Below are 12,369 nucleotides of genomic sequence, written 5' to 3' on the forward strand. Positions count from 1 at the left end.
TAAGATGAAAACAGTTTAATAGTTGAAAAAATAAAATAATAATCAATTGTAAAGAAAAGGAAAATAACAGAAATAAATCCAAGGAAGACAGGTGATGCAAATTGAAGCAGTTACTTACCATCAGCCAACTGATGCCCAGCCAGTCCCCGAGCAGCAGGCCACACCAACCTTCCCCTGTAGTTTTATTGCCGAGCATGACATCATACGGTACGGATTATCCCCCTGGTCAGTTTGGGTCATCTGTCCCAGCTGTGTCCCCTCCCAGCTTCTTGTGCACCCCTAGCCTATTCACTGGTGTGGTGGTGTGAGGAGCAGAAAAGACCTTGATCTGTGTACTGTGTACATACTGCAACAGAAACATCCCGGTGTTACTGATCCTGTTTCCAGCACAGGTCCAAAACATTGCCCCACACAAGTAGGAAGAGGGTTAACTTTATCCAACCAAAACCAGCACAGGAAGAGTAGTTTGAAATGGGGGAGACCCAGCAGGGATTAATAGTTCTGTTGAAGAAGCCATCATTGAACTGGCTCATGTCCAGCACTGCCATTTTACAGAGTGCATTTAGTGAATTGTTTTGCCTCTAAAAAATGAGAAGAGGGGTAATGAAAGAGGATCCAGACCTGGGGCTCCTGAACTGTGATACCTCTACCATTTGTGACAGAGAAGATGCTTAAATATCATGTGTGAGTAGGGGAGAAATCCAGCCTTCCATCTTAAAGCTGGGGAATGAACGCTGCCTTCTGCTGATAAATTGGAGCTGCTGTTGCCACTGCTTTGTACAGGTCTATTTATGTAATGATGGCACCTGAGCAGAAGTAAATTCGAAGATCTCTCACTTTAATAGATTTCCAGTCTCATAATCTTGTCAAGGAACCCGTTTCCTTCTGTATTTCACCCTGTATTTAATGTTTTGTCCTGATGTTAATATGAGTGCTCTATTGTACTTATTTACGTGATAAATCTCTCTTCCCAGATCATTCAACTTCAAGTGGTACATCCTCGTTTAAGCCCAGCCGATCACTGCTTTCTATTCCCACCGCTCATGTGATGCCGTCTAATGCCAGCTCTTCACTTTCCAAACACAGGGAAGCTTTCAAGTCTGATGGCTCAAAGTGGAGTACAAGCTTTGTACGGTCAGGAGGAGGCAGAAATCAGAGTGCCCTGGACAATTCTCTTGACATGAAAGGTGCAAGACCTGTAAGAAAATGGTCCTCCTTGTCTAAACTCAGCTCACCAAGTACCGGCAGCCAGGATGGTAGTAGTCATTCAGTGGACTCCAGGGCTAGCAGAGACAAAGCTGTGTCACCACAACTAAGGACAAATGGGCCAAGTTGTTTGCATGATAGCATGGAGATGCTAAAAATCGAAGACAAGGAAGTGGGGAAAAGACGATCTTCTCTACTGGACTGCAAATACAAATTTGAAACGTGCAGCAAAGACGATTTTGTTTCAGATTCCTCAAGTAGGAGACATGCCTTAGACTTGACCTACAGTGCCTTACCTGAAAGCAAACCTACGGCAGCCAGTTGTGAAGCTTTCGGACAGAGATATGCAACTCTGGGACAGCAGGCTATGAGTGGGGCTCCCATACAGCCAGCAGTGAGGACTCAAATGTGGCTTAAAGAACAGTTACGTGCAAATCCCCTGGACTGCAGGACTGCTGAGGAGCCCTACAGCGTAGCTGCTTGGCATGTGCAGCAGCTCGAAGATTTGAGAACAGCAGGTGAACAGACTGTGCAGGTAAGGCCTGAGCTTGGTGTTTGCTGCCATCATGTGGCATCGTCTATTATACCCAAGGAATAACGTCAGGCAGTTCTTAATAAAACAGGAAAGGGAACAGATCCTCTGAACTGGAGGATGATGTTTTTAAACTCTGATTGGGGATGCTGCTACTTCTTTCTCGTTGAGTGCCACCAGTTTGGGTTTGGTTTTTTTTCTGGCATCTGCTCTGTTTCATTGTGCCTGTCTGCAGACTAGCTTCTTTCTGAAACTGGACACGGGTTCATCAAAAGCATTTTCAGTAGATTATAAGAGTCTTTGATCACAGTGTAGTGGGGGAAAATGTATTTTGATCTGAAAGGGTTTACGAAGAGGCTGCGTTTATGCATTCAACAAAGTAAGACTGACGCAATGAATCTGGTTTATTTAAATAAAATGATACGTGGGTTTTATGTGTCATACTTGAAGTATTTTCACGTAGAAAACATCAAGCACATGGGTTTAAGAGACAGATAACCCTTTCTAATATGACAATTCACACTCTTGGTTTCCAGATCTTCCCCTAGTGGGAAAAGATAGCTTGTGAAGGCAGGCAGTGTTTAAAATCTGAATGTTCAGGTTTACCTATGTAGGTAAACTTGGCTAGCCAAAAAAAATCCCAAGCAGATTATAACATGTAAATTTTCCCTAAAGGCATCTTAAGGTTAGGCTAGAATATTACCTGCGCAGAGGTGATCTGGCTCTATGTGCAAATTACCCATTTTTTCCATCCTGAAGATACATTAAGTAATTTACAAAGAGTTGTGTTCAGATTTTGTTATTCCTTCCGCTATATATTGAAGACCAACAAGTTTAGAGGTTCTCAATATCAAATTTTGCTCTTAATGGTGGTGTGGATTTTTTTTTTCAAACTTAAAAAAAAATTGAAGCCCATTACTGTGGCCAAACTAATAGTAATCCTTAAGGGTCTCTTTGAAAACCTGACATTGTTCCAGTTGTCCACCCTTTACCCTTATTAGTATGGAAACCCTCACCTTTTTCTAAGCTTTTTGAAGATTTAGTTGTCGAGAAGTGACCCAGGTAGAGAGCAGAGGCTGCTGAGGTCCTCTGAGAGCCGCAGTGACAGAAGATGGCTCGCTACTGGCTCTGCATCGGGGGCTCTGCCAGCCAGGCTCTGGGCAGCCGGCAGATACTGGTGGCATCGAGGAGCACTTGGTGGGTTCGGGAAGCAACAGCAGGATGCTGAGGAGAAGCCTATCCATCCAGTCATTCGAGACTTCCCAAACTCCCATGAGATGTGTAGCTGAGCTGTGGGGTTTGTGTGCAGACTGCTGTGCCTGGTGGTTCTCCTTTTCGCTTTAGATATCTATTCTGAGTAAGCTTTTATTACTTTTTTCCTTTTAGGTTTATGTATCTTTATCATCTTTTCTGCACATTTCACAACGCTTTGTTTAGGATGGCTGTTTAGGTCAAAACAACTCCCAGCTTTTGTTTTCCACATCCCTCAAGTGCTTCCTCACTCATTCTGTGATGAAATGCAGAGTTTCCTTTTCATATAAAGGCAAAGTTTCACATCGGAAATGGATGAAGCCCTACAGGCATTATTACAGATTTTTAGGAACCTTGGATGGTGCAGACATTGGTGCCAAGCTGTGTTGACGGCAGAGCCAACAGAGGGAGCACAAGCCCTAATTACTGTCCTCTTGGCTGAGCTCACAACGTGGTGCTGCACCTTCTCAGGGTTTGGAGATTGTAACTATAGGATGAAGTTTTGCCTAAAACAACTTCTTTTTTTCCCCCCTCCCTTTCTTTTCTTTATTCTCTGGCTCCTGTCATTTTTATATCTGTATCAGTATTGATACATGGGTTACAGGACCCATATAGCCCCTGGCTTAGGAAGCTGTGATCCTATGGGCTCTGTGCTCAGTCCTGCAAAACAGGGGAAGTCCTCGAAGCTGCAGCCTTTGCTCTGCAAACCCTGACTTCCCTTTTGATTGCAAGTGGGGCACAGGGAGTCTGACTAACTAAGGGGACAAGGGGTGACCTAAGCGAGCACTTTCAGTGGTATGATTCAGAGTTGTGTGGATGTGATCAGTTACATTTCCTCAAGTGAGAAGATGGGGTTGTGAAACAGGACCCAGAGAAGCAGAAATTTAACATGTGAGTGAGTGGTGAGGCATCTGCTGCTGGCCCTCCCTGCTAGCCCTGTTCTTCTGCCCAGAGGTTACGGCTGTAAGGAGGAAGTGTGCCAGAAGAGGTGATGAAAGAAGAACCGTTCTTCCTGTCTTCACACCTAGTTTTTTTGAAGAAACTCCAGTATAATTGTGCCATGGGCTTTTTTTCAAAGATCACCACATGTGTACCTGGGAACTGATATGCTGTTATTTGTGAAAAACTAAGAAAACTACATTCCTATGTGGAATATATACCTAAGAAAGAGATTTTGCTAGAGGAAACTCGTGATTTATGAAAGGAGAAAAAGCCACACCTTTACAGAAACTCTAACTGTGTATTTTCAAGGAGCAGGTTTTAACAGTACTTCAGTGAAAATAGTTTCCACGCAGAATTTGTATTTCACCATACGCCTAGCTATTTTCAATGCACAGCTGATCGTTCAACAAACATGACCATTGTAGTAGCTTTTTAACCCCCAAAGTAAGGAAGTGTGTGATTAGGCCTGTGTTAAGGGCAAAAATGCTTACAATATGCAACAGTAGTTCCCATTTGCTGAACTGCGAGGCCATAAAATCGAGATAAAAGGCCATACGTTTTCATGTAAATACATTTCTTAAGGCCTTATCCTGTGGTCTGTCCTATTACGTGAATGCATCTAGGTGCATACTGTGTGCTAGTGCAGAAATGAGGTTTAAAATGAAAGCATGCCTTTAAAATTGTGGGAGATGATACAGTAAGGAGGAAAGTTTCAGAAGGTTGTGTATCTACTTATTAGCCGAGGTCTCTCAGCCTTCCCTCGTTCCTGTCCCCTCATCATCTTCATAGCCCTCCATTGGACTCTCTTCAGCAGAAGGTTTAAAATGAAAGCATGCCTCCCCATAGAGGGGAGGAAGTAAACTACATGCATACCTGAACATTGGTAAACAAAAGTTGTAAAGCTTCATTTGAAAGAAAAGGTTACAACATTCTTCAGATAATATTGTTGCCACAGAAAACTTTATTCTTAAATGTCGACTCAAAGCTATTTTTCTTATGATCCTGGCAAATCAGAAAACTAGAAATTACTAGTATCAACATTTCTCCCGTGTCACAGTTTGATGAAACCATACTTCCTAACATGAAGAACTGTCACGTTTAGTTGGCAGAGTGAACTCCCTCCCCCTGAGCCTCAAAGAAGCTTTTCTGTTCGGTTCGTTCTGCTGCGAAGTCGGTAGTTCAGCAGCCGGGATTCCATTCGGTACAGCGCGTGTGTGGGCTTGGTCTGGAGTAAGTGTAGCAGGCAGTGGGAACCCAAACTTGGACCCTACTTGATTGCAAAAAGAGTCTTGGCATTGGTTAACCGATAACTTTGCCAAATCTGTATGTCATCTCTGGAAAATGCATGTTTCTCCTTCAGCAGCATTTTTCAACATTTGTTGAAGGTTCTGTAATTCCCATTGCTGGCTGAGAACAGGCTGCTGAGGTTGTCCCTTGGGCTTGTTTCTCTGTGCAAATGGCAGCGTTTCTTGTAGGCTTCCTTTGTGCGTAATTTTGGATCTGGAAATACATGATTGCTGGTGATTCTCTTTCTTCTTGTATTGAAAGGCAATCTGTGATTCTTATTTTTTGTCAGGCCTAACTCATTTATCTAATTGTAGCTATTGAATTGTCATAGTGGTTTCCCAGAGATAGGGAAACTTCTGAATATACGGAAGAGCATCCAGACAATAAGCTTTGTACAGGCCTGATTAGTGAATAGCAATTGTGTTGACACAACCATTTTTGTTCCTCTTTAGACTAGGGTGGGCTTAATATATGTTTCTGTGGTTTTGGTATGCTTTGAGCCATCTGTGTCCAGCATCAACAGAGATCCTCCTAAATAATACATGCTATGTAACTGTTGCAATGTATATCCCTTGTAGGTAAACACACAGATTTTTTTTTTTTAAAAAAGCAGAGTATTTCAAGATTACCAAAATACGTGTTAAAGTGCTTACAGTGTAGCTGTGCAAAGTTTTCTGCTTTAAATGCAAACAGACAGGAATTGGTATTATTCAACATGAAAAAGCCTAGAGAGATATGTAGTTTGCAGAAGCTAATTTAAATGTTGATTGCATATATTTCAGAGCAGATCAGAGGAAGAAAAGCTTTCATTTTAACTGTCTGTGCTGCTCTGGCTAATGCTGCCTAAGCTTTGGAGCAGGTAGTGTAGAGTGAAACATGGATGCCTGCGAACAGTAGGACTCTTGCACTAGGCACACTGTCTTTTCCTGTGAAAAGTCTTCTTGTAGATCCATTTTAGATAGGTCTTTTCTGGATAACCAAACCATCCCCACAACAGCAGTAATCATCTGGGAATCCTGAACATCACCATGAGTAAGTCAGCACTGGGGAGAAGTACTAGATCAACAATGTACATTCAGGAATGTGCTGTTGGTAATAGAAAGCTGGAAGCTGTGACTTCCCCCACCCCCAGGAGCAACATCTGCCTCTTCGCCTATGTGCAGAGACTGCTGATATGCATATGCGTGACATTATGTTTACTGCTCAGGGTGTACGTGTTTGTGCACTTCCTTCCCACGTTGCACTTTGGGAGGAGAGATGCTGAGTAAGCTGTTTGGCCCCAGTGTAACGTATGAAATCCACATCTGGCCCCCTTCTTTCCCAGCACATCTCAGCTGTGTAGAACTACCTTCTGGGCAGATAATTCCAGCAGAAGCAGCTCTTCTTGGTCACTGCCCTTCCCAGGGACTTGGGAAAGTACATCATCCTGTCAAAGGCTGTAGAAGAAGGTCCTCTAAGAAGCTTGTGTTGCATGCTTAAAGTGAGGACAAGCTATGTACTGGCTGATTGCTCTGGCGAGTAACAAGTGGTGTGTCAAATACAGCTTGAGGGCTCCCACAGCGTACACTTGACCTGTGCATAAGCGGTGGATCCAGCTTACTGAGGCTGTTTGTGCAGACGCACCTACTGCTCGTGTACGTGTCAGCATGAAGGGCTTCCTAGGCAGAGTGATGATAACCCTCATTAATGGTCGTTCATTTTCCGTTGTTATGACAGCTGTTGCTTTTGTACTGCTGGATACCAGTAATGGCTTCTGGCTTTTCAGGTGTTGCTGTGAACCACAGGCAGTCAAAAAAGATATAACTAATAATTATGTTTTCATATCTAAGCTTAACTTTTACCCATCTCAGCTGCTACAAGCTGGTTCTCGTGGATATCCACGTTTCCATCTACAGCCTCTGCGCTTTTGTTCTCCACAGGTAATTTGTTGTGTGCTGTCAACCCAGCATAGGTGTTCCGTTCTGCCTTCCTGCCGTATCCATGTCGTTTCTCAGCAAGTACACGGTCTATGGAAATCTTGTTTTAAAAACTGGGTTTGTGCTGTCCCCTTCTGCAGAAATGATGTTCCTCTAAGGGTGCAGATCTTGTGTAGATCTTTCAATACACAGCAGCTGTAGCAGTGAGAGAGCTACAGTAACTGCTGACGCATACTTGATTTCTTCACATACTCATCAAGGCTCTAGATGCTTTCTTGACTCAGTGGTAGGTAGATAATTGTTCACAGCTTTTAGGATTGCTTTCTGATGAAATAGGTATGTGAACACTCCCTCTAACCATCAGGTATTTCAGTCTCTGCAGTCTTTGCATATCTATACTCAGGCAGTTCGAAGTGTCTACATGATCACTGCAAAACACTCAAAACAAAATTTGAGAAGGAAGTCACAGAGGTTCACATCAGCTTGACAAGGATAAATGTGAGCACCAGAACCAAGACAATAAGCAGAAAATTGAGTAGCAGGTTGAGACCTCTGTTGTTAGCAAGATCCATAACGTGCATCAGTCTGCCTTCCTGCGCTTGCAGCAGACTCTTGATGGTAGCTTCGGGTTGCTCTCTCAGTAGTAAACAATGTAGATTCACATGAATCTTACTGGGTCTTCAGCTGTTTGCCTGGTTTTAGTTTTTGGCACTTAAGGGGAAAAAAATGTTTGTTTACAATAATTAGATTGATTTTGCCTGCCCCCCCCAGTAAATTAATCTGGATGCTTGTACAAGCCTTTTTTTTTTTCCAAATACCTTAAAAATGACTTTAATTCTTTTTATTATTATTTATGATAGCTTTCATTTCACTACTGAAGAATTCCTGAAGAGCTAATTAATGCAGAAATTGCTTGAATTTTATATAGTTTGTCTCTTAATTTGCTTTTTTATGTGTATGGTACTTTTCAGGCCCATTCAGTTTTCAGAAGTAGGGCTATTCTGAAGACTTACTCTGTTTCAGCAATAGACTATTGAAAAATTGAGTTCAAAAGATGTCTGTGGGTTCAAAAAAAGATAACTTTCTCATCTGGGCAAAATGTTCCTTTGTTAATCGGAGCATTTCCTGCCCTTCCAGGTTGTGGCATCATGCAGTGTGCTGTGTAGGATTCATGGCAGCTGTGCAAATGCCTTGTTAAGGATCTAGACTGAGCTGGCAGAGGATGAGTACTTAGTGCTTTTAATAGTATAGGCAATAGCTTATCTTAAGACAGTATTAATAACTTAGCAGTTGTGGGGTTAGTATAGAAATATATACATAAGTGAAAGAAATGGGACTGCTCAGCCCTAACTGTGAAATGTTGCCGAAACTTCCGTTTAATACCCAGCTAAGTTTCTAGGGAAGGTCACAAGAGGGCAGTATTTTATAGTTTTACATTTTATACACAGATGCAACTTTAGGCATTCTTTTATCTTAAAAGAAAACAAGCTTATAAAGCTATCAGTTTCATTAAACTGTCAGATATTACAATAAATCTAGGGCCTATTTTAAATAATCTAGATTATCAAGGTTCTTACTGAGATGAGCATCAGGTTTTAAAGGAGTCCTTATAAATATGTTGTTCTGTTCTGGTTTTATCCTTGCAGTGAGCAAGAGGTGTTCCCTTATTTGCCTCCAGAAACAAAACAGATGACTTTTGTTTTCGCTGCTTTTTCACATCTAGGTCAATGTTCAAGGACTATGTTTGTCAGTAAATAAAAGATACCTCTGGATCTTGCAGGACCTCACAATTATTTTCTAATTATATTGTGACAGACACTATTTATTAATAGCCATACAAATACATGTATCTGGTCTGTAATCTATAGTATATATTAGTATGCTTCCAGATAGGAACAAGAATACTCTGAATAAATGTGTTCATCACTCTGCTCTAATTTTGGCAGAGAGGATATAGGTAAAGGACATCTTGTCATGCGTGTGTATGTCTGGCATGATTATCGTTCTGTGTGTAGTTGTAGCAAAACTTACAAAAAGAACTTTTATGCTGAGGAGACAGCAAACATTTTTATGTGTATTTTGTGAAGACTTTTGTTCAAGCCTATTTTACACTTGTCTTTCCTCGGAGTAGTTAAGTTCTGCTGGGAAGGGCAGTGGTTGCTAAAGTGGTGCAGGAAAGTTAATAAAGAAATGCAAGTACCTGCTGCCCTCTAAAGTGCCTTCCTGGCTAGTTCTTGATCAGAGCAAAATTTCAGTTCTGAAATGGGTCATTTTTCACCTAGACAAAAATGGGCAGATATATCAATTTTTGCTGAAGAGCTGGCTGGGGAGACATCCTGAAAACCAGCATATTCTTGTTCCTGATTCAGCTCTTTCCCAGAGTAAATTACCACAGAAGTTTATCTCATTTGTTGGTTTTGGGGTTTTTTTTTCGAGGAAGAGCAGAGGAGGAATAGCAGACTGTTGACTGTTTCTGTCTTCATTCACTATTACTGTGTAATAAGAGGTTAGCAGAAAGATACAGCCTTGGGTGGAGTGGAAGAGAGAATTGAAAACTGAATGCAAGCTACATGCTGTATTTGATATTTTTATTAAGGCTCATAAGTCATGAACTTTTTGATTACACTTCCATAAAACTCATTAGGATCACTTACATGCACTAATAAATGTCAATGAAGTATGTGTGAGTGATGTGGACATCGTGAAATAGGCAAGATCACTGTTGGAAACAAACCCAGAATAAATAGAGGTATAAAGAATTGGAAAGCGGTGTGGTGACTGGCTCTTTTTCACATAACCTTAATAAGCGGATGACAGAATGGATACTTCTTTCTAAATGAAATTGTATTTAAGTATCTTAGTTATGCCTTAATATATTTTCAAGCAGTCATTTTACTAAAGAAAAATGCAATAGATCTTATTTTTAAAGCCCACGTAAGTATGCAAAGAAGATTTTACTCTTTATAAAAGATTTTATTTCTTTAACCTCTGGGTTCAGTTGGTATTTAGTTATAGACAGGATGGTAGCAGGTTTTGTGATTGGCAGAATCCTAAGACACAAATGAACCATACAGTACACACAGTTTATCTGCATTGCTGTAAAATAACAGTAGGGCTTCCTGTTTATTTATACATTGATTTTCTTCAATAAATAAACAATTTAATGTTTTAAAATAAATAATGGCTTTTCAGGTACATAAGAGGAAAGGAAAAGTGATGGGTTTAGGGGAGTGGGGGATGTGTGGTTTTTTTTTTTAGCAATGCTTTATTTTGACTTCTATATATTACTGACTTGTGAAACCTCTAATCCCAATGTGTCCTCAGAATGTATGTGCTGATATTTTATGCAACACCTTTTTTCTTAAGGAAGTTTTTGGTGTTGTAAAACCATTGTCTATTTACAACTGAAGTCTCTTGAAACACCTCCAAAGGAAACTAAACCTGGAAACCCTATCCATCACAAAAGAATTTAAAGTAACTTTAGATTTTTTGGTTTCCTGACTCGCATTCCATCCCCCCGCAAGTGCACTGTGTTTGTAGTGTTTCTTAAGAAGAAGGATTAATAGGGAAAGTGCAATTACTAAAGTCTCATTCGTGAGCGTGGTCAGGATGTGTGAGATGGTAATAGAGATTTTCATTGCTGGTTCGAAGCAGTGATGCTCAGATACTAACTCACAAGAGGGGATGTGTGTTGCCAATCTCACCAGTGCTTGCCCCAATCCTTGTACAGGAGATAACTAATTTCCTCTAGTGATTAACCTTATTTCAGAGGGCTGCTCTCAGCATGTCTGTTTGCCACATAGGAAGTCCATCACCATGGGGCATGCTTGCATTCCATTGCATACAGAATTTTTTCAGATTTCTTCTCTTCCTGCTCAGCTCACGGAATATTAAGTCTTAAAGGCAGAATACAAGGTTGAGATAAACTTGGTTTGATTTTCGGTATTTATCAATAGGATTGCTTATGTAGAGCTGTTAGGAAAGATGCCTGTTTAAAGAATGGGTGTCTGTTTGACCTTTGTCCATTCTTGAGCTTTCCTGAAAATTTGGAAAGTGTATGAAGTTTCTAGGAATTTAATAGCAGCAGCAGCACTTAAGAATGTTGGATGTCTTTTGTTCAGTCTTGTTACTGACAGATGCAGGAGTAGAAACTTCACCTTTTGTAGACTGTGGTTTGCATGTTGACAAAGAGATTTCTGCACTGCTTTCCCTCCTGGGCATAATCGTTTAAAATTTCTTTTACTTTTTTAATGTATAATTTATTTTAGGAAAATACTTGCTCGTTCTCTGACAGGCTTTTGCAGTTGAAGGTGGTGGCATTACTTGTATTTGGGTGGTACCCTTCCAGCACAGCAGTAAGGGTGACCCAGACTTTTCCCTTTACCACATCAGATAAAAGCCACCTTGTGTGACATTGGCACGTACCAAGTTTTCTGTAGTTTTAAACTAATTAAATTATTACATAAATTACAGCAGGCCATAATAAAGTTGTCTGAAGCCAAATATTAAGAACTCAGAATTATTTCTGAGTTGTGCCCATTGTCATGTCAGTTGAATGACTATAAAAAATAAAATCTTTGACACCAGTGGTGGGAGTGTCAATTTTTTCTGCAAAACATAGTGAAAAACTTTCCAGGTGTTCCTTATTTATGTAAGGATGTACCTAGTGAAAAATATTGTTAATAAAGTTGCTTTTTTTCAGGAGAACATGTGTGTATATACATACATATATATGTGCATGTGTATATATATTAAATCATATTTTTTCCGTAGATAGGGAGAAGAGCATTTGAGATAGTTTTTCTTTGTGGGTTGGAAGAGATTTTTGGAAGAGGTTTATTCTCATATTCCCTTAAAAAACACTCAAAACAATTTGAATGCCTTCAGTTGACGATGCAGAGGTCCAGCACCGTGAAGTAAGCAGAGCACAAATTTTCCTAGGGTGCTGTGTGCCTGTAGCTCTCCTTTGGGCAGACAAGGGCCAAATTTGGAACCCCTCCAAGGGATTTTCAGAGGAACTTAAAAGCAATGAGGGCCACAAAACTGGTGTTGCTGTCTGTGATCTAGCTAAAACACTGAAGGACTTACCAACTCAATGAAGAGCCAGTACTTTACCCCTTTCAGAAAAGACGTCTCTCGAGACAGACAAATGAGGTCATGCACAGCTTTGTAACGACAGGCTCTAGACCCTGTTCTGCACAGATGAAGGGTGTTTTAATACATACTGCAGGTAGT

At 40.8% G+C, this 12,369-nt stretch overlaps 1 protein-coding gene across 1 annotated transcript in view; it reads left to right on the plus strand.

Annotated features, from left to right (window-relative positions):
- Positions 1 to 2,286, plus strand: part of LOC104492754 (centrosomal protein of 85 kDa-like) — a gene marked incomplete at its 5' end in the record, with an annotated part of 27,013 nt that extends 24,727 nt beyond the window's left edge. The window contains 2 exons of the mRNA XM_010135345.1: positions 975 to 1,741; positions 2,275 to 2,286. Coding sequence (XP_010133647.1) covers positions 975 to 1,741; positions 2,275 to 2,286 — 779 coding nt within the window. The remainder of the gene's footprint in view (positions 1 to 974; positions 1,742 to 2,274) is intronic.
- Positions 2,287 to 12,369: the final 10,083 nt, after the last annotated feature.

Source organism: Buceros rhinoceros, unplaced genomic scaffold, assembly GCF_000710305.1.
Source record: "Buceros rhinoceros silvestris isolate BGI_N320 unplaced genomic scaffold, ASM71030v1 scaffold2554, whole genome shotgun sequence".
NCBI classification, from domain to species: domain Eukaryota; kingdom Metazoa; phylum Chordata; class Aves; order Bucerotiformes; family Bucerotidae; genus Buceros; species Buceros rhinoceros.